The sequence below is a fragment of the Ahaetulla prasina genome, chromosome 1 (assembly GCF_028640845.1).
Source record: "Ahaetulla prasina isolate Xishuangbanna chromosome 1, ASM2864084v1, whole genome shotgun sequence".
Lineage (NCBI taxonomy): Eukaryota > Metazoa > Chordata > Lepidosauria > Squamata > Colubridae > Ahaetulla > Ahaetulla prasina.
In genome coordinates this window covers 285,901,337-285,924,593 of record NC_080539.1, presented here as the reverse complement: position 1 = coordinate 285,924,593, position 23,257 = coordinate 285,901,337, and the positions used below count along the sequence as shown (strand labels likewise).

At 38.7% G+C, this 23,257-nt stretch overlaps 1 protein-coding gene across 1 annotated transcript in view; it reads left to right on the top strand.

The window, feature by feature from the left end:
- The window catches only part of LOC131187329 (golgin subfamily B member 1-like), a 60,701-nt gene that overhangs the window by 14,495 nt on the left and 22,949 nt on the right, over window positions 1–23,257 (top strand). Inside the window, exons 10-20 of the mRNA XM_058161585.1 lie at window positions 403–724; window positions 1,564–1,673; window positions 2,597–2,714; window positions 4,274–4,365; window positions 5,557–5,707; window positions 12,148–12,257; window positions 12,706–12,829; window positions 13,700–13,830; window positions 19,474–19,583; window positions 20,133–20,301; window positions 22,182–22,286. Of these exons, the coding sequence (XP_058017568.1) occupies window positions 403–724; window positions 1,564–1,673; window positions 2,597–2,714; window positions 4,274–4,365; window positions 5,557–5,707; window positions 12,148–12,257; window positions 12,706–12,829; window positions 13,700–13,830; window positions 19,474–19,583; window positions 20,133–20,301; window positions 22,182–22,286 (1,542 nt within the window). The remainder of the gene's footprint in view (window positions 1–402; window positions 725–1,563; window positions 1,674–2,596; window positions 2,715–4,273; window positions 4,366–5,556; window positions 5,708–12,147; window positions 12,258–12,705; window positions 12,830–13,699; window positions 13,831–19,473; window positions 19,584–20,132; window positions 20,302–22,181; window positions 22,287–23,257) is intronic.

Below are 23,257 nucleotides of genomic sequence, written 5' to 3'. Positions count from 1 at the left end.
GTTTTTCTCCCATTTATAATTTTGTATCTTACAGGCTGTTTTGCATATGTTAGTGATTGAGTCGTTCACCTTTCCCTAGCATATTGTACAAAAGTGTTTTTATGTATTCAGATTTGTTTTAGCCACCCATCTTTCAAAGTTGAGTGAGCTCTGTGCTTTATGACCTTTGAAAATACAAGAGGGGAATAGATTTCTTTCTCAGGAGCTCAGCATTTCTTATCTTCTAGCAGTGAGAATCCTCAACTGAATGAAAGATCTTCCATGGGTTTGGGGAACTTTTTTCATTTTTTAACAGAGGGTGAGGCAAGATACATTTCTCTGTGCTTGCACATGTCAAGGGAACCACTGTGTATATAATTAAAGAAACTTGCAGTTTTATTGTTTAAACTTCTTTTGATCCAGGAAATGAACGAACAACTAAACCGCCTTGAATCAGAGAAAGACAATCTTCAATCCAAATTGGATGCAGAAAAGCACATAATGCGAGCCCAGCTGAGAGACATGATGGAGAAACATGAGAACGAAATGAGGAAAGCCAGAGAGAAGTATAATGCTGATCATCAGGAGATACAAGAAACACATGAAACGGAGCTTCAGGAAAAAGATCAAACACTGCTTCAGCTACAGAAAAAAATTGATGAATTAATTTCCAGACATGAAAGTAATTTGGAGCAAGCCGTTGATTTGGATGCTATTATTAAGCAAAAGTTGGAACATTTAGAAGGTAATATAATGGACAACAACCCTTAAAACTGCTTGCTTACTACACTGAAGAGTTGATTCCGTTTTTATTAGCGTTACAGTGACCTTTTGATAAAGAAAAAATGTGCTGAGAGCTGCCTTTGTGGGAAGATTTTACACAGGTTTTCAGTGCAGTAGCACTAAAGATGAAGTGTTATTATCTCCTCTCCAGCCTGTGTAGAGTAGATGGTTATATCTCTTCAAACAAATCTTGTAGTTTCTTAATTTCCCAGAGGCCATGATAGTGGAGCAAAGATATCAGAAGGTGACACCACTATTATATTTGGGAGAGTTGGAATTCCTTTAATGATTAATGGTTGTGTTATGTCTAATAGAGAATTAATATTTACTGTTTATTTTATAAAGCAGACTTTTTTTTGCCATAATCCTACAGTTTACTGACAAATTTAATAGTGTGATCTTGGGGGAGACCTCTTGGGGTTACCAAAGAGGAGTTTTGGCAGGGCATATAGCTTATGGTGGAATGTAGTCTGGATTCCCAGGAGGAAGGGGCTGCTTTACGGAGGGCAGAGAATCAGTGGAGCTTGAAAAGTTTGGTTAGCAGGAATTAGACAGTTAAATGGCTCCTCCCTAACTATCTCCAGAGTATATCTATAGTTATGTAAATAGTTTAATCTGGCAAGATTTTGTCCCTAAATAAAGAACAATAGAAGAAACTATCTAGTATCTCACATTGGACAAGTCTTGGAAAGTTCTCTCCGAAGCATATGTCACTGATATGAAAAAAAATCTAAGTAATATGTTATATTAATAGTTTTGCTGTAATTCTGAATAATGATTGAGTTTGCCTGTTTGTTTAAGTGCAAGTAAAACTGAAAACGGAAGAGGCTAGCAAATCAGAAGCTAAATTCCTTAAGATGAAAGCATGGTCCAAATCCAGAATCAGACAACTTGAAGATGAACTTAAAAATGTATGTTAAATGTTTACATACAATTTAATTTTATGTGCCTGCTTTAGTGATGTAGATGCCAAAGTTCTGTTTAAATGATAAGATAAAAGTTAAAAGTTGCTTCTTTGGAAAATACCCCGTTTTCCCCAAAATAAGACCTATCCAGAAACTAAGACCTAGCAGGTTTTTTCATGTGCACCTAATGTAAGTGCTACCTAAGTGCCTGCACAGCTGGCCATCTGCCCATTCTGTCTGGTTGCTTGCAGTGCCACCGCTGCGAGTCAAGGGATATTGAAGTTATCCCACACGCCCCGCATCGACTTACCTCGGCCCCTGCAACCAGGCCATCCATGCCCTGACACGTGGCAGCAGCATCAGCAGCCATGTGCAACAGGAGCCCACGTGGCCACCAGCTTACTTCTGTTTGCTCGTGGCCACAACAAAACAGGAGGCTGAGGATGTGCTGGTGCCGTGACCGTGAGGCAGGTATTGGAGTGTGGATGGTTTGGCTGCGGGGTCCTGAGGTAAGTCGATAAAGGGTGTATGGGGCAGTTCCACCGCCCCCTGCCTCAGGGCAGTGGCACTGGTGCATAACGTGGCCTCCTGCCCCGCCACGAGCAAGCAGAAGAAGTGAGCCTCCCATACATGGAAAAAAAAGACACTCCCTGAAAATAAGCCCTAGTGCTTATTTTGGGGCCCGAAAGAAAATAAGACCAGGTCTTATTTTTGGGAAAACACGGGTGCTATAGTTGAAAAGTTGATTAGTAAAAATAATAATTTAACTATGGGACTGATAGTATAATTCTGCTGCAACTTAAGGGGTCTGGTTATATTATGGGATCTCCAGAATTACACAAATGTATCAGAAACGTTACTAGATTTTGCCTCATTTTGTTTTTTTACGTATATTCTTAATTGTCAGAAATCAACATTTTTTTTTCTAGGTTACGCCAATGAATAGCAGCATAACTGCCTTACAAGATCAGATTTCTGAATTAAAGAATGAAAAAGATGAGCTGCAGTCAACACTGCACACATATTTGGAATATAAAATTCAAAATGGTAAATAATAATAAACTTTTACTGTCGTTTTGAAAGTTATCTACCTTAAAATGATGTAAGAAATAATGTTTATAGTCTCAGTTTAATTTGTTCATTTTGCTATTTATGAATTGCAAAGTATAAGTAAAATTTGTAGATACAATAGAAATGTTTATTGCAAGAGCAAAAATAACTTTTTTCTGACTCCACATTTGATCCTGCTTGAAGCTCAAAAAAAGCATCTGAGCTTTTGCATACTATTTGCCTTAGTGAGTAGCTTGACTAGACTGCAAAATAAATAAATAACATAGACATTATGTCAAGGTTCCAGAAAAACCTCTTCTGCATAAAAAAAACTCAGAAGCCATTGTCTTTCAGAGTTCTTTACTAGCATGAGGAAACTGGCACACGATGAGTGAAACTCCAAAACTGAACTTCCGGATTCTTTTCCCAGTTATACAAACCCCAAGAGTCCCACCCCCCTAACCCCTTTGCTGGTCACATGGTCCCACATTCTCCCAGTTCATTCGAATATCTTCTCGCCACTCCTCCTGCAGATGTGAACACCATCCGACCTTGACCGCTTGAAGAATGTTACCATAGCCCTCAACCCTGCTTCTTCCCCTCAGGGGAAAAATGTGGCAGCATCTGGAACCCTAAAGTCTAGTATGGTTTCCAGGCCTGACACATTATACAATTCATGTTATGGCATCTGACAAACGTTACCTGAGGGAGAACAGAACTACATTACAAATTCCAACTTTCTCCTTAGCAAATAATTTAAAATCAGCAGTTAAACCTAATTAAAAAGAAAGCAATATACTTTTTTTTTAATACCCAGGGCAGTTAATTATTGATTGTGTGCTTAACTGATTCTCCCTCATTTTTCCATTAGCTATAGTTGGTCCTGATGTTCATTAGTTACAGGAAGGGATCGGGTAAAATCCAGCAGGTTCTAACAGGTTCTGGAGAACCAGTAGAAGAAATTTTGAGTAGTTCAGAGAACCGGCAAACACCACCTCTGGCTGGCCCCAGAGTGGGGTGGGAATGGAGATTTTACAATATCTTTCCCCAGGAGTGGGGAGGGAATGGAGATTTTGCAGTATCCTTCCCCTGGAGTGGCGTGGGAATGGAGATTTTGCAGTATCCTTCCCCTGCCATGCCCACCAAGCTACGCTCTCAGAACTGGTAGGGAAAATTTTTGGATTTCACCCCTGGAAGGCATATATATTAATCTATCAAAATGCTCTCCATTTTCCTTTGTGATCTCAGAGTAGAGAGATATGGATGATACTTTATGTCACGCTTCCATGTTTCTGTACTTATAGTTTGAAGTAAGACCAGTGGATAATGTCTTTGATTAAAAAGGTGTTGACCTTGAAAACCCCTAGTTCAAGATGCACTGCCCTTTATTGATAGTGTTTTGAAGCTGACTCAAAAGGAGACCTTTTTAAGCTCAACAAGTTTTGAATGTAAATGTTTTATACACTGAAACTTTGAACTTACATTTTCTTGCCTAAATGTACTACAAGAATCTGTGGATTATAGTATACTTATAATGGAAACAATTTCCATTACAGAAGAACTTTTGGCTAAACTGGTAATTTATGAAGAACAGCAGCGAAAACTTCAGGCGGATCTTGAACAAGTTACAAAGAGAGCAGCTTCACAGGTCTGCTATGTTGGAAATATCTTTAATATAAGTATTAATTACTAATTAATATATTGAATGTCTGTATAAGTGGTTAAATAACAAAGAAATGGAAAGCACTTTAAATTTGCCATAATGATGGGACTATTTTGTGATAAATTGTGACTCACTATGCTGCCAGTAGACATAATATTCTATACCATTCTACAAATATTTGAACTATGGTTCTCAAAAAGGGGGCTAGAGTGGTTTCGTGACACTTGTTTTCAAAAAAACATTTTTAAAGAAAAAAATCTTTCTTGAACGTTTATCTGCTTTTCTTTTGATCTTTCCTCTGGCTGAACAAGCTTGTTTTTAAGATCTGCCAGTTCCCTAAAGAAAGGAGTTTTGTAATAAAACAGCAAAGCTTTAACAATGGGGAACCAAACAAAGATACAAAAAGGAAACAAAACAGATCTCTCTATCCAAGGACGAGGAGGACAAATTTATGATATGTTTCAGGATAAAATATTATCTTTGTCCTAAATTGGATACACTTTGGTTTGCTAGTGCTCTAAATATAAGCAAGATATATATTGTATTACTGTATATGGCATATTGTGCAACTTCCTAAGGATTTTGTTGAACTGCAAAAAAGCATATCGATAGAGTTATAGGGTCAGGATTAGTTCTCATATAAGGAAAACTTACTTTTGGGAGGATTTTATACTTTAGGGTTAGGGTTAGCATCATAAATGTTTATACAATTATGCATGTGTGGAAAAACTGGATTGGCAGGGGGAAAAAATCCTGTGTCACAAAACTAGAATTCAGAAGTACTGAATGAAACTAAACAGTAAGAGATTCAAAATATTTAAAAAGAATTTTACTCTGTATTTGTCCAATAAAATAATCAACCATGGCACAATCTCTAAAAAGATACATTTGTATAGAATGTGAATAATAATGGCAGCTAGTTATTTCAACAATATATTATTGTGATGTCTCAAGAGTGCTACTTACAAAGCTAGAAAGATACTTCTTGCACTCAAGTTCTGCTTATATACTTAACATTGGCTTCTAATTGGTCAATGTAAGAACAAAATACCCGTAAATTTTAATCTGGTCCAGTGCGATACTTCTTCTTACAAGTTACTGTTTGCCAAATTATTCTGTTTATCAGTTTTATTGAACTGATTAATTATTCTCATGTCCTAATTTAATTTGGTTCAGGCTAGTGAATCGGGCAGTGCGGATGAATTACAGAGTCCGCTTTTGGAATGGCAAGAAGCTGTATCTGAATCTGAGGATATGCACCCTGAAATCAGAGAGGAAAAAACTGCTATGGCTTTAAGAATGGCACAGATTGAGGAAGAGAGAGAAGGTGAGTTTATTTGCTTGAAACGTTACTACATCACTTGGATGGATTGTCAAATATTGAAAGCTCAGTGAGAGTTTTAGTCAATGTACTATATATGTATATGTATAAAAATATATACATGCATATATGTTTGATTTACTGTAGCAATCTAGTGAAAATCATTTAATGAGACATTTTAGCAGCATCTATCTATCTACCTGTGTCTAGTTTACTTTGCAGTCTGATTTAAAGAGTTACAATTACCTGTAATTACTGCATACACTGTAGCTAAAAACTAAGTAAAGCAGAGTACATGGAACAAAACTATTAGGTTTACTTGCACCAATTATATATATATATTTGTTTTCTGAGGTTTTCACGGGTGTTTGTATATAGGTCTTTGGTTGTTCGGGTTTTCTCCCGTGTAAAATTGGAAGTGTCTTGGCGACGTTTCGACGAAGTCTCATTCGTCATCTTCAGGCTTCAGCTTCAGGTTTGGGAGCAATGTGTGATTGCAGCTGTTTCTTCCTTTTAACTGCTAGTGGGGTTTGAACTGATTGGGTGGGAGCTTGGCTGTGCTCTGATTGGATGGGGGGTTTGTGCTCTGATTGGCTGGGGTGTGTCCTGTGTTGGTGGGGGCTTGTTTGTGCTCAGTTTAGTCTGTGTTGCAGGGGGATTTGAGCTGGTGAGCTGCATAGCTGTAGATATATATATATATATATATATATATATGTATATATATATATATAAATTTATATATGTAGGTCTTTGGTTATTCGGGTTTTCCCCCGTGTAAAATTGGAAGTATCTTGGCGACGTTTGGACGAAGTCTCATTCGTCATCTTCAGGCTTCAGCTTCGTGCTTCTGGGAGCAATGTGTGATTGCAGCTGTTTCTTCCTTTTTAACTGCTAGTGGGGGTTTGAACTGATTGGGTGGGAGCTTGGCTGTGCTCTGATTGGATGGGGGTTTTTTTGTGCTCTGATTGGCTGGGGGTGTGTCCTGTTTGGGTGGGGGCTTGGTTGTGCTCAGATTAGTCTGAGTTGCAGGGGGATTTGAGCTGGTGAGCTGCACTGCTGCTGTTTGGCTTCGTGTTCGTGGTCGTGCTACATCTTCATAGTGGGTGTCAGTCTGCTGCATGTATGGATTGGAGGGGTTTGAAATGGCTAATGTTGCAGCTGCAGTCTGGCTTCTGGTCCTTGGTCGTGCTTCCTGATCAGTGTGGGTTTGGGTCTGCTTTCTGGGTGGATGTGTGGTGGTGACATCCTGTGTGGACCTCGTGAGTGTGGGTCTGGTGTCATTCCTCGTGTTAAGGACTCGTTTGTCAATAAGGGCGGGTTTCCAAATGGCTGGTTGGCGGGAGGTATCATCTCGTTTGTTCATGCTGTGTGGGCGTTTTTCTATCTCGATGGCTTCTCTGATTATTCTGTTGTTAAAGTGTTCAGTTTTGGCGATAGTTCTGGTCTTTTTAAAGTCAATATTGTGTCCTGTGGCTTTAAGGTGTTGGACCAGGGAAGAAGTTGGTTCCTCTTTTTTGACTGAGTTCTTGTGTTCTTCAATGTGTGCACTTATTCTTCTGTTGCTTTGTCCGATGTATGTGGTGGGGCAGGCGGTGCATGGGATTTCATATACTCCTTGATTTTCTAACTCAATTTTGTCTTTGGGGTTTCTTACACGGGAGAAAACCCGAATAACCAAAGACCTACATACAAACACCCGCGAAAACCTCAGAAAACAAATATTTTTATTTATATATATATCTCCTAAATATTGTACAACTTGAAAAGATTTAAGTACAAAGAATTTTTGTAGTGTCTTTTTGCAACAGCTGAGCTCATAAGGAGTCCTTTGCATCTCACTTGTGCATTGTGCAGACAAAGTATAATAAACACTAAAATAACCATAGTTTTAATCTTGTGCTAGGAACACAAAAAGAAATCTTTAAAACTTCTTTTTTTAAATGTGATTTGCAATTCGCATGCATGGATTAAATATTAAAATTATTTAAGATATCATTGAAAGTTTTATGTAGGCAGCTGATTTATCAATCATAGGTGCTCAGAATTTACAGAATTTAATTCTGTTGGAGTATTGCCTTGTTTGCATATATTTATTAAAATTATTTTAAGCCTTACTCAACAAGCATTGGTATTGTAATAGAGATACCCATCAACATTTGTATTTTTTTTCTAAAATCTCTCATTATATACTTATGTTAATTCAGCAAATTAACTCAAGTTTTGTATGAGTTGATCAACATGGCATGTTACTTTGCTCTACGATAATTTTTAAAATGTTAATATTTAAAGTGACTCCACAGTACTAATGTGAACAAAATGCTTATTACCCACATGTTGAGCACTTTTTCTTAGCGTTAGCTGACAGAGCTATGGAATACTTTGGTTTCAATTCCAAAAAATGCTTCAGAATGCATAGTCATCATTCTTTTATACCAAATGTTATCTATAAATATGACATTTGTCTGCATCTCTTTAAAGTCTGTGAAGGGCAACCATGAAACACCAGCTATTATAAAGAGTAACAGACAAATACAGTGTTTGTGTGACTACCTGCTATAAAGCTCTATAGAATCAAACCTGAAGTGTTATACAGCCCTAAATCCCATTAGCTGTGTACTTGTTTTCTTTCCTATTAAATGGAATTGAAGTCTGCATTCTGCCAATAGGCGAAGGAACTAGATTAAAATAAATCCACAAATGGATACAATATTCTATAGGGTAGCAAATTAAATGCCATATATTCAATATGCTAGACTTCACAAAATGTATTTCTATGCCGAATCTTTGGCCATAACAGTTTAAGGGCAGATGAAAGACAACATTTTAAAGTTCTGTTTATATTGCATTAATATGATCAGTTATTTATCTCACTATGTGTTTGGCTTGTAGTTAATTTTGCATTTTCTATTGGGTTAAGCATGACTTTTCTGTTTTGTTCCCCACCGTCATCCCAATGTGGTTAAACCCGATGAGCGCTTGGTGTCCCTTTCCCCTCCACTCCTAACCTCCACTGCGATTTGGTCAGCCACTGAGAACATAGTTTCCCATCAGTTTTGTGCATGCAGGATTCTGCAGCCACAGCAGCCTATAACATACTGTTGGTAGTTTTCTTCTATAGTGTATTTTGCGGAAAATTTTCAGTAGTGTGCTATACCAGCTGTTTGTGGTGCTATTTTTTTAAATTAGCATAAGTTACAAAAGCTGTTTTTTTTAACATGCTTTCTTTCCCTTTGCAATACCTATGCCTCATTTATGTTAACATAATCATATCATTTTTTTGTACTAATAGTTGGCTCCATATTTATCTGAGAGGCCATAATTTATAATAAATCATAGTTTAATATCAAAGAATGTCATTAAGCTTTCTTTACAGATTCTTTTTTAAAAAACTTCTTTAAAATGAGTCACTGAATCAATTGCCAGCTTGGGAAGAAGAAACTCTTTTAAACCATATTCACTATTTTGAATCTCCAGTTTATTTTTGATTTTGTACTGTAGTGCTTAATTTTTATCTTATCCAAAGTTTATAATAGCATGGCACCATTAGATGTGAATTATGATGTTCAGCTTTTTATCTATCACTCATTTAAATATGTTTTCCATCTGCAAATTAGAAAGATGAGAATATTCATAAATTGGGAAAGTACATTGTTTCTAAATTCTACAATTTAGATAGTAATCCCACTCAATTTTTCTATAGCTATTTTATTCTAATTATTATATTAGATATTGCATGAAGTGTTTGTTGGTACAGAATCACTGAAGTTAACAAATACTATGTTATAGGATTGGATCCAAAGTTGCATATGGTAAGGGTATTTGTAAACAGGATGATTATATAAACAGATGTAAGATTATTTTAGCTAATTCTCTATCTTGCCATATGCATTCAAAACCTTTGTTTAGATTATTGGAAAACCTCCCAGGGGAATCTATGTAACTCAGTCTACTCCACTAGTGTGGAGAGATAATAATACATAACATCTATTAGTTGTTAGCTGTGGAAAGAACCACCAGATGGAACCAGAGTAGTACACATCAGTGGATACAGCCATAGCCTGATGCACTAGCATACATATTAGCATGATGCTAATACATAGTTGAGTGACATATTAGTGATCATAAGAGTTCACTTAACATTTGAAGAGAACAAAAAATATTTCCATCTCTTTGAAAATGTATGTGTTGCTGTCTACTCCATAACCTGCACCATTTCAACTGGGTGGTATTAAAAAAATCAAGATAGTGGCCACAACCATGTGGTTTAAGCATCTATTTACATGCATTGGGATATATAAAAAAAGGATAAAACCTTCATCATGTCGTTATGCCCTAAGAGAGCAAGGGCTACAACAATAAAGAGAGAGAAAATAGCACTATGTGAATTGAGTTACCTTTAAATTTCTGTGGCTACAGAGCTCAGTATTACCTATAACATTCTAATAAATTTATTATTTTTCCTGATATTTTTTTGTTTTATTGGTGTGCCTGATTTTATCATAGAATTATAGAATGGTAGGGTTGGAAGAGTCTTACAGGTCCTTGATCCAAGCCAAGGGAAAGAATCCTTAAACCATCCCAGCAAAACGGCTGCCCAGTCCCCCTTGTAAGCCTCCAGCAATGAAAGGCCCACATAAGCTGTTTTATTGCTTCACAATTCTCGTGGTTGGGAAATTCATTCTTATTTTGAATTTGGATCTACTCCTGGAGATCTCTAAGATTACAGTCAGTGATTTCGAGATTGCATCTGCTACTCTTATTTAAGCGTCCTAAGATATAACCCATGCACTTCCACAGACTTGAATTAATTCAAAGTAGCTAGGTATTTTCCTACCCAACTCCTTACTTATTTTTATCCACCTCACCCCCCACCCCCAGGTATCTTCTTCTTTTTCAGTTCAATCTGAACTTTAGGCTTCCTGAACCCATCCTTAGAGATTTAGGTTGTTCCCTGATATTTTGCTTTTTAAATATATCTTTCCATTTTTAAATTTGCCCTTTTTATCTTTTCGCTTATCGGAGAGCTTTTCATGCAACCATGCTAATCCCTACCACTTCCTCAATATATCTAGAGCAGTGTCATTCTCTCCCCCCACCTAATTTTTTTCCAGATGTTTTCGGTGTGATTTGGTATCATGAATTTCCATGGACATAATAATTATTATGAGCCCTTTTCTAAGATTTTTTTTGGGAACAAATTGTGTTGTTTAAGTACTTTACATAGCACAGATCCCCAAGCTCTTGTGTTCTATTTATAGAAATGGAAAATATCAGGTTCATTTCCTTACCTTGAATTTTTTAGGATAAGTACCTGGTGCTGCTTCCATCAACAGAATAGGGAAGGTATAGTTCCCTTTCTTTCCTACAGCCACCGATCCACTTTTAAAATATTTTCCAGAGAACAAGTGATTTCTCTTCAATAGATTAGGAAAGTCTTTGGGACTGCAGAGGTGAGGAGAGATAAAAAAAGGGCTGCCATGCATAGGACTTCCTCTTTTGTAGTGTTGGATTATTATCTATAAAATAATCTGTGAAGAAATGCAGAATATTTATTACATTACAAAAGGATTATTGACTCTCAAATTTCCAGACTCCATATATTTATGAAGTCTATAAACTTGAATTTTTGTCTCTGTTATATATTTTTTATTATTAAAAATAATCATTGTTCATTTTTAGAAAAATTGAGTCACTGCTTTAAAGAATGAGCAAAGTATGGAGCCAACTTTATCTTAATTCTTGCTGATTTTGGTCTGCTTTATATTAAAATTTCAAATGTTCTTTGCTAATCACACAAAACAGATGGGAATGTGCTTAAAGAACTACTCTCTGACAAGGAATGCATTTGTTTAAGTTACTGTATTATGAAATTATTGTGTGTTATTGACAAATGATTCTATTATTTTAACACTCAATGTTATGGCTTGATGCCAGTTTGCAGTGTGTAACACAGTCTTGTGACTTCCTCATATTACTTGAAACAAGAGCTCTTTTTGGTAGTAAAAAACTAAGCAGAGCTTGTTTAGTTTTGTGAAATTATATGCACAGATTAATAATCTTTGATTATGCATTTGTCACACACATAATCTGTATGGCAGACTTAATTTAAACATAACTTGATTATGAAAGTGGCTGCCCTTTTTGCCAGTATTCATATACAATTTTTTTGAAATCTAAAAATGATGCCCATGAGAGCAGTACCCTCTGTGGCTTCTTTGGAAATAATGAAAAGCTGATTATGTATCGGTGTTCTGTAGTGGGGGAAATCACAAGGAGAATGAAGTTCTAGAGTGCATCTGTAATTTCATAAACCTATCTTTGTGTCAGTAATCGCCTCTGAATGTAGATAGTTTTTTTGGGGTTTTTTGGTCTGATAATGTGATTGCTTTCCTGTGGCACAAAACTGATTGAGGATGACTGGTTCTTTCCTGGCTGCTCTGATCCAGCCATAGTCTCAGGGCAACAGGAGCTGGAGGAGGAATTGGCCACAGGCCAGGGGATTGGCAGGATGGCAGTGGAGAGAAAGACTACTACTCAATCCAGCAGGAAACTCCAAGTAAGTTGACAATATATTGCTTGTATCCTTACGATTTATATTGATATTGATTGTTTCCTGATTGCTTATTTGTAGCCTATGACTATCATTAAGTGTTGTAAGTGTTGTACCTTGATAAAGGTAATTTTTTTATATACACTGAGAGCATATGCACCAAGACAAATTCCTTATGTGTCCAATCACACTTGGCCAATAAAAATTCTATTCTATTCTATATCTTAATGGGTACTAGATTTTTTTAGTGGATGCACTCTGGGGGTATATGTGTTGCATTAACATGTGCAGTGACACATGGAAGGTAAATGTAATTAATTTAATTTCAGTGCTTTTGAATGCACAATTGCCTTATTAATTTATGGAAGATTTCATTGGAAATGGGAATTATATAGTAAGATGTGGGGTTTTATGCACATTAATTTTAGTGTGTATATATTTTTCTTGCATTTAGGAAGATTACGGCTTTGATGGAAAACAGTGCTATGAAGAGTTGAACATTACTTTGGATAGCACTGATTCAACTGAAGGAGAGAACATGGGAGGTTGGTGGCCAGAGTACACTTCTCCTAGTACAGGTGTGGCAAACACTAGACAGTTTATTAAAGCATGCACAGTGTCTGTCCGTCTTTTTCTTTTTCAAATTCAACCAACAAACCATATTATGTTGTGTTTGTATCTATGTTGAATTTTCCTTTGGTTTGCCTTTTTGTTTCATTTTGAAGCATGTGCGTGCTGGATGAACTGTCTAGTTTTGGTTCAGAACTAGAATTCAGTGGTTGGTTGAAACATGGATACATCTTTGTGAGTAAAGATTATTGTCATTCATGGTAAGAAGGATTTATTTTTTAAAAAAATTCTAGTTGTGTAGTGCCTTCACAAGTTATTGTTTTCAGATCAAGGGATAGATGTCCCATTTTAGATAGAAAAGGCTGCAGTCGCATGCAGAGACATTTATTTTATAAACTGTGAATTTAGGTTGTTGAAATGAAGCATCTTATTTGTTTTGTCTGGCTCCCCTAAAGTTCAGTTAATTACTCACACATTTCACGTAATAAATTTTCCTTTATAAGTGCTAAAAGTACAAATTCTGAAGAGAATATGTCTCTTACCTTTCAAATAATTTTTTAAAAATATTTTATGATGTAATAGACATAACAGTAAGTAAAACTTAAAAATAGTTTTTATTAGCAATATTTGTGTGAAATGTTGAACAATAAAATTGAGAGTGTAGCACTTCATCAGTTATATTTGTTGAAGCTTTTCTAATTTAAGAAGTCTCCAGAGGTTAATCATGAAGCAGACCTTTAAAATGATTTTAATATAAATACTTACAAAAAGGCATTGTTCTCCCAGTCTGTTACATTAAGTATGCATGATACTTTTATTGGATAGTTTGTGTATTTGGGTGACAACAGTAACAAGGAACTATTGTTTGAATTACAAAGGTTTACGGACTGTGGTGGAAGAGTTAGAATTGGAAAGAAATAATTTGCAAGAACAGATTCTCTTTTTGGAGGAAAGATGTGGAAACTTGGAAGACAAATTGCAGCTCCAAGGTAGAATGGAAGCTCTGCAGGTATGTGTTAGAACTCAGGTGCCACATTCCACAATAGTTTCATTGCTTTTAAGAAGTTTGCCCTAACCTAAATTCTGTGCTAAAAATGAACTGGAGTGAAATAAATGTTCTTGCCTCAACACCATGCAGAAGGGTAAGATGGAGACAGGATAATACTTTAATTCCATTCCCTACAAGCTTTTTCTTAGGTAAGTAATACATATCCTCTTCATAAACTTGTATGTGAGCTACGAGCAGGTAAAATATTTGTGGATGACCTTTTTTAAGGCTTTGTTCAGGTAGGCCTCGGGTTGTGATCACTTGTTCAATGATCGTTTCAAAGCACTGAATGAGGGGGACTTAAACCAGTACCCCGGTCATGTAAGTTGCAGCTATTGCAGTGTCCCCGGGTCACGTAATCACAATTTACGACAGTCAGTGGGAAAGCCGACAAAGGCTCACAAGTCACTCCTGCTCTCACTTTTTCAGTGCAGCACCCACCCACTCACACTCCATGATATCTCCCCACGGCACCTGCTTGTGACACTTGCCCGTCACAGTTCTCACCCACAGTTTTACCTGCTTACCTGCTTCTCCTTCATCTTCCCATATCACAGTCATATGAGGTCCACACTTAATGATCCACGCAGTCCTAGAGATACGAAGACAAAGGGACTGTTGGGAGTGCCACCACTAAGCAGAGGAGTCACGTAATGTACTTTACCGCTGCATCACTTAGTGACAGAAAATCTGGTTCCAGTTGCAGATCTAACCCAAAGGATATCTATAAGATAGACATGTGTACCATTTAGTATGCATTGATTTGGGTTGGGTGAAAATTAGCAAGTCTTGAGTCATGGAGTTATTTCCAAATACTCTCTTTAGCAAAAACATATTTTACTTTCAGTGAGAGCCTATTTTCCTCAACAGTACTTCAGTTCTAGAATTCATAACTGTACATACTTCATCTTTTTGGCATAGAATAGGACTTTCCTTATTCACTTGGCATCTGAGAGAAAAAAACTTCCTTTATTTTCTTATTTTAATTACCGTATATACTCGAGTATAAGCCGATCCGAATATAAGCCGAGGCACCTAATTTTACCACAAAAAACTGGGAAAAACTATTGACTCGAGTATAAGCCGAGGGTGGGAAATGAGGCAGCTACTGGTCAATGTAAAAAATAAAGATAGAGCCAAGTAAAATAACATGAATATTTATTTGAACGAAAAACAATAAAAGTGCAAAAGGGGGAAGGAGGATTCCCAGCTTTAGAAAATTTAGAACTACGCCGCCTTTGGTATGACCTGAGCATAGCTCATAAAATTATCTGCTACAATGTACTTCCTATCAATGACTACTTCAGCTTCAACCACAACAATACACGAGAACACAATAGATTCAAACTTAAAGTGAACCTCCAATCTAGATTGCAGAAAATGTGACTTCAGTAACAGAGTTGTTAATGCCTGGAATGTGCTACCTGACTCTGTGGTCTCTTCCCAAAATCCCCAAAGCCTTAACCAAAGACTATCTAGTATTGACCTCACCCCATTCCTAAGAGGTCTGTAAGGCGTGCATAAGAGCACCAGCGTGCCTACCGTCCCTGTCCTAATGTTCCCTTTAGTTGTATTCCTTTTATGTATTCAATTCATGCTTATATTTATATAATTATTTAATATGTATTTGACAAAATAAAATGAATGAATGAATGAATAGAATAGAATAGAATAGAATTTTTATTGGCTAAGTGTGATTGGACACACAAGGAATGAATGAATGAATGAATGAGTGAGTGAGTTACTTCAACAACATTGTCTCACAGAAATTGACAATACAACTGCAAGCATGAAAATGAGTCCTCCTTTAGCTTCCAAGGGACCAGGGTGCCTCTGAAGGTCAGTGCTCTAAGCACTAAGAACCCAGCACAAATCTAAGCCTGTATGCACACCAATAGTGAAAATACCCTGCACAGTGTCTCTTGGCAGAGAAGGTTAATTTTCATAGACGTTGGGGTGGCTCTTTTTTTTTTTTGGCAGGGCAATAAGGGTCTCTAATATCATTAAACCCAAGTGTGAGGAAAAGACAGCAGCTAAAATGTTAAGGCCAGTTGTGTGACCTTCTCCAATACAGTTGGCCTGGCTGTTTGCCAAAACTTAAAACACCCTCCCATCCCCCTCCTGCTAAAGCTTCTTTCTTAAAACAATTGTGGTCTTTGCCTTCATGTCGCTCAACCTTTCACCTGCCAGGTTCCTAGCCCTTCACCCTTGACCCACTGCTGTGTTTGCTTAGCATTGTGCCAATCGACTTTAGAAGTCTGTGTGTGTGTGTGTGTGTGTGAGAGAGAGAGAGAGAGAGGGAGGAGGAGGAGTGCAAAGGGGAAGGAGGATTCCCAGCTCTAAACAAAGGAAATCCCGGAATGCCAGCGAAGGCGGTGCTCGCGTTCCTCCTCCCTTGCTCAAAAGCCCCAATAACCTTCACCAGCAAGGCAGACCCCCACGGGAAGGAAGGGGACGGGCTGACTCACTGAGCATCTGGCTGAAGAGCAGCTGCTCCAGGTCGCCCAGCACGGTGACTACTAGCTCGGATCGACCTTCAGGAAAGCCTTCTCCTCCGCCGGGCCCCTTCCCGCCTTGAGTGGCCGCTTGGGGCGGCCGCTTGGGGCAGCGCCAAGAGAAGGAAGGGGACTAGGGCACACAGGCGCGCACACACACGCCCAGCTTCTGAAGCACGGAGGGAGAAGAAAGAATGAAAGAAGGGGAGGAACGGCCCCTCCTTTCTCTCTCTCTCTCTCTTCCAGCGCCGCCAAAGAGAAGGAAGGGACTAGGCACACAGGCGCACACGCCCAGCTTCTGAAGCACGGAGGAGAAGAAAGAATGAAAGAAGGGAGGAACGGCCCTCCTTTCTCTCTCTCTCTCTTCCAGCGCCGAGAAGGAAGGGGACTAGGGCACACAGGCGCGCACACACACGCCCAGCTTCTGAAGCACGGAGGGAGAAGAAAGAATGAAAGAAGGGGAGGAACGGCCCCTCCTTTCTCTCTCTCTCTCTCTTCCAACGGGAAAACGCTCTTTCGCTTGCGGGGGAGAGGAGGGAGGGAGGGAGGTTGGCTTATTCAACCCTTCCCGGCTAGCCATCCAGCCCTTCCCAGGAGAAGGCGAGGAGTTTTGGGCGAGCGACCTTTTTGCTAGAAAGCGGCAGCGGCTGCCCCGACACCACCAGTTGGGGCGGGAGCTGGGTGAGCCACAGTAACTCCCGCCAGGCTATGCATTGGCGCGGGGAAGCCCTGGCGGTGCAGTCCTTCTCGGCTGAGGAGGAGGTTTCCCGACCGAGCTCCGCCGCGAGCCACCCAAAGGCCAGAAGAAAGGTCATTCCATCGAGTAATGGGCGAAGGCTCCTTCCTCTCCATGCCATGCTGTGCGAGCCCGGCTGGGCTGCAACCCCGCCGCCGCTCCTTCCTCAGCCTCCCGGGCTCGCGCTCTAGCAGCCGCCAAGCTCAGGCGGACTCGGCAGCTCCCATCAGCACTCGCACGGCGCGATTCGGGCAGGAGGAGTCGGGCTCGCCCATGGCGGTGGCGGCGGCGGAGGCGCCACCGCCACGGAGCGAGCCCGACTCCTCCTGCCCGAATCGCGCCGTGCAGTGCTGATGGGAGCTGCCGAGTCCGGCCTGAGCTTGGCGGCTGCTAGAGCGCGAGGCCCGGGAGGCTGAGGAAGGAGCGGCGGCGGGGTTGCAGCCCAGCCGGGCTCGCACAGCATGGGTGGCGGAGAGGAAGGAGCCTTCGCCCATTACTCGATGGAATGACCTTTTCTTCTGGCCTTTGGGTGGCTCTCGCGGCGGCGAAGCTCGCGCGGTCGGGAAACCTCCTCCTCAGCCGAGAAGGCTGGCGGCTCCCCTGCCCAGCCCTCTCACTGCACCACCAGGGCTTCCCCGCGCCAATGCACAGCCCGCCAAGTTTGCGCCGTCCGCCCCCCAGACACGGGAAAGGGGGCCGGCCCGGGGGCGACAAAACCTGCGGGGCCTCGGCGGGCCCGCTCCCGCCCCTCCCATGGAGTCCGTTCGGTACCCCCTCCTGTGCGGGGTTCCCGAAGACGTAGACTCGAGTATAAGCCGAGGGGGCGCTTTTCAGCACAAAAAACGTGCTGAAAAACTCGGCTTATACTCGAGTATATACGGTATCATATTCTGTTTTTATTATGTAATATTGATGTGTTAATATTAGCCTATGTATTACTAAATAGCTTTATTTATATTTTGCTTCAGGTGTGCTGAGGTGTACTACCTCAGAATAAAGACTTCTCTGAATAAAGATTAGTGAAATATTTTAAATGGCATCAAATACAAACTTAAGTATAGACAAGAAAATAGTCACACAATATACAAGGATGGACATAGATTTATTTGCAATAAAAACAACTGCATTCCATCTGAAAAAAAGAATATGCAAACTCAAACTTGTTTTTAGATCTTCAATTGCAAATTAGAAATAATTAGTTATATTAGATTTTCTGTCTTTTATTCTTTGTTCTCTTGACTGACTAATTTTTACAAATGCACAGATTTCATGTCATTCAAATAAAGTCTTCCTAGACACTGGTTGAGTGTAATGTTGTCATATAATTACAGCTTGTACAAAGTTTGGGGGATGTCTGGTATATGCATGTATGTGGATAGATAGATATAGATATATATGGAATAGATGCAGAAAAATGAAGCAGTACTTTTATAATAAAAATAAACTTTGTGCTGATAGGATCTGTAAAACTAAATGTGAAATATTTGTTGATTGTCTTATTTAATTTGCATATAACATCTGTGAAGCATACTTGCCTTTCTAAGCTTCATGTGAACAGATAAAATATTGAGTTTGTTACTAATAATCTGTTAACATACTAAGTGCACATGTGTAATACAAGACAGATTTCTCAAACATAAAATCAATGCATATTTGAATTGTAATAAAGCATTTCAATACAGGTGACTTTTGGTGTAGAGGAAGAAGGGCAGCTATTGAGGGCTGTACAGGTGTGTCATGCCCATTCTTAAGTTGTATCTTATTTTAGAAGTGATATTTTATATAATTATCCATTTTTTTTATGGATTTTGGATTTATGTGAGCCTTTTTCTGTTTATTGCTGATGTTTGTTTGCATTTTAACTTTGTGCAGTAGTGCTGTGAAGTTGGGTAGACTAACCAGTTGGATAGCATACCCAGTTCTGTATGACAGTGGAGTTTGCTTTGGTTTCAATTCCATAATTATTTCACTGCTTAATTTTTGAAAAACGCATATAAAAATCAGTGCAAGGAAAAGAAATGTATTCTAAATTAACAAGTTTAAAGATAAAGCCTTATAATATAAATTTCAGAGCTTTTTAAAATAGGGTTTGATTTTTACGATTCCTAATTTGAAGCAAGCTGCTCCTACACTGCATACATGAGCATGGTGTGTTTAATATGAACTCATCAGGGTCTCCATTTTGATAGTCTCATAGTAAAATTACTTGGAGAACCCTTGCAAAAGGAATTTTGAGTATATACTAAGTAATGTAAGTATTTCTGTGGAAGTAGTTCATTAGCTGTAATTATAGAATTGTAACTTGTGTAGTTTAAAGTCAATTATGGCCTTAAATTCAATTCAATTGATAGTCATGTAGATAATTTTTTGCAGAATGAAAATGATCGTTTGCAGTCCCAACTTGCACAGCTTCGCAACCAGCAAACACGTGATACAGAAAAGCACCAACTTGTTCTTTCTAACTTGAATGAGCAACTTAAAGGGTAAAATAAAACATTGTACAATTTGATATGGGTCTACCTATTAGACTTTTTAAATTTTTCTATCTGCATATGATAATTAAGAAAAACAAGCTCTCTTCTCTCAGATTCTTGCTATAGAGATTGGTTTCTGGATATTTAGAAATGCTTGAGTCTTCTACAGACAGTCAGAAAGCACGATCTCCATCCCCTACCACCTCATCACTTGAACATTGTCATCCTTGTAAAGCAGGGGTGTACAAACTTGGCAGCTTTAAGCTGGCTGAGGAATTCTGAGAGTTGAAATCCACAAGTCTTAAAGTTGCCAAGTTTGGACACCCCTGCCCTAAAGGCATCTAGATTTATTCTGTCCTTTCCTCAAATCTGTTGTACATGGTTATGAGATTTTAGGGATCAGAATTGAAAACTGACCTAGCAAAAAAGTATAAAAGAAGGTCCTACATAATTGGGTGTTTCATGCTCTGATATATGTGTGTATAAATAATGCTTGTTGTAGTATTGGTAATACAGTAAATTATTGGTAAAGCTAAAACTAAAATTATTTTGTGACAGATTAAATGAAAGAAATAGTCTATTTGAGACTTTGCTGGCAGAGAAAGAGCAAAAGCTTTCAAGTGCAGTGGAAAGATTGGAACAAATAGAAGATATAAGAAAATCACTTCAGGAAAAAGAGCTTCTGAATAAAGAATTAAGCGAAAGACTTTTGCAAAATGAACAGAAGGTAAGTTGGACTCGGCCAGCTAGATAGTAAACTATCTTACTTGGACTTCAGTAAAGCATTTGATAAAGTAGATCATAACCTACTACTAGATAAAGTAGAAAAATGTGGGTTAGACAGCACCACCACCAGATGGATTCGTAACTGGCTGACCAACCGCACTCAACGTGTAGTCCTCAACGGAACTACATCCACATGGAGGGAAGTATGCAGTGGAGTACCCCAAGGCTCTGTTTTAGGCCCAGTACTCTTCAACATCTTCATCAATGACTTGGACGAGGGGATAGATGGGGAACTCATCAAATTTGCAGATGACACCAAGCTGGCAGGAATAGCCAACACTCCAGAAGATAGGCTCAAGTTACAGAAAGATCTTGACAGACTTGAACATTGGGCGCTATCTAACAAAATGAAATTCAACAGTGAAAAAAGTAAGGTTCTACATTTAGGCAAAAAACAAAACAAAATGCACAGGTACCGTATATGTGGTACCTTGCTCAATAGTAGTACCTGTGAGAGGGATCTTGGAGTCCTAGTGGACAACCATTTAGATATGAGCCAGCAGTGTGCAGCTGCTGCTAAAAAAGCCAACACAGTTCTGGGCTGCATAAACAGAGGGATAGAATCAAGATCACGTGAAGTGTTAGTGCCACTTTATAATGCCTTGGTAAGGCCACACTTGGAATATTGCATCCAGTTTTGGTCGCCACGATGTAAAAAAGATGCTGAGACTCTAGAAAGAGTGCAGAGAAGAGCAACAAAGATGATTAGGGGACTGGAGGCTAAAACATATGAAGAACGATTGCAGGAACTGGGTATGTCTAGTTTAATGAAAAGAAGGACTAGGAGACATGATAGCAGTGTTCCAATATCTCAGGGGCTGCCACAAAGAAGAGGGAGTTGTGCTGTTCTCCAAAGCACCTGAGGGTAGAACAAGAAGCAATGGGTGGAAACTGATCAAGGAAAGAAGCAACTTAGAACTAAGGAGAAATTTCCTGACAGTTAGAACAATTAATAAGTGGAATGACTTGCCTGCAGAAGTTGTGAATGCTCCAACACTGGAAATTTTTAAGAAAATGTTGGATAACCATCTGACTGAGATGGTGTAGGGTTTCCTGCCTGGGCAGGGGGTTGGACTAGAAGGCCTCCAAGGTCCCTTCCAACTCTGTTGTTGTTATTATTATAAACATCTTCAAGCCCCAAGAAAGCTTTAAAATCACCTGCAGGTTACAAGCCACCTAATTCTAACTGTTGTAGCATCCCTACAGTGAGATAAACACCATTTGCAACCTTTATTGCTGGCTTCTGACAAGTAAGAGTTAATGGGGAAGCCAGTAGAAGGTCAAAATGGCAATCATGTTACCATGGGATGTTGCAGCTGTGCAAGGTTCACTTAACAGCAATTGGGACTGCCCTTGTAAGTTTATGCAGTCATATGATGATGCACTTTGTGACCACGTTGCTTAGCGGCGGAACTCTCAGTCCCAATTACCATCAGTAAGTGAGGAATACCTGTACTTCCATTGTCATACAATAGAGTACTATGAACAATAGGTTGTTAAAACAGACGTTCATTTGCTTGTAGAATGAAGAATATTTTAACTTTATAACGATTTAGTTCTGATAATAAGGAGCTTTCTGTAAATGTATTAGCTTGGGAAAATTTAATCATTTTACTTCTTTTTAATGTCAATTACCATTTAGTTGTTGTTGTATTTTGCTTTTTTTTTTAAAGAAAAGTCAGTTTTGCAAGATTATTATATATTAATTATTACATTGCATGCACCTGTAATTAACTGCACATTGCTAATAATGAAATAATTTATTTGGTTTAATTATAATTAATTATATCAAATTAAAAACTTACATTTTTATGAACCTAGCTGGAAGATGTTTTGAAGAAATGCAGTTCTTACGGAGTAGAATGTTCAGAACAGAAAATTGTTATCAATGAATTAACAGAGAAAGTGTCTGTCTTTAAAGAAAAGGTAAAAAAACTAAAGCATTGTTCTTTATGTAAAAATATTGTTTATGTATGTTCAAGTTTAATAATCTAGCCATATATGTTATATATACATGCTAAAAAAACCTTTCTTAACTAGTTAGTTAATTTAGTTAGAATAGAATAGAATAGAATAGAATTTTATTGGCCAAGTGTGATTGGACACACAAGGAATTTGTCTTGGTGCATATGCTCTCAGTGTACATAAAAGAAAAGATACGTTCATCAAGGTACAACATTTACAACACAATTGATGATCAATATTAGTTTACCTTATTGTCATTGTACCTTGTAAATGAAATTAAATGCCATCTTCGCTGTACATTAGATATAAAACAAAAACACACATCCTTCACATTTTATACAACTGTATCTATATAAATAAAGATCCAGTTGGTGAAAGAATCATGATTATTTCCTTAATCCAGGAAATTTTAACTGTATTTTTCTTAACTCCCTGTCTCACATTACAACCACTTAAACATGAGCCAGCAATGTGATTCAGCTGCCAAAAAAGCCAATGCAGTCTTAGGCTGCATCAACAGAAGGCAAGTGTCAAAATCATGTGAAGTGTTAGTACCACTTTATAACACCTTGGTAAGACCACACTTGAAATACTGCATCCAGTTTTGGAACCTTATCAAGCGAGATTCAACCTGGAATTAAGGACAAATTTCCTGAGAGTGAGAACAATTAATCAGTGGAATGGCTTGCCTCCAGAGGTTGTGGGTGCTCCATGTGGAGGATTTAAGAAAAGATTCGGCAGTTAGTTGTCTGGAATGGTATAGAACAGGGCTGTCAAAATCAATTTCATTGAGGGCCACATCAGCATTATGATTGCCCTCAAAGGGCCAGTAGCTGGGTTGCCATGACTAGGTGGGCGTGGTTGGGGGAGCATGGCCAGCTCATGCCGCTCACTGGGCGCAGCTGACTCTGGATGACTGACTCGGGATGGAA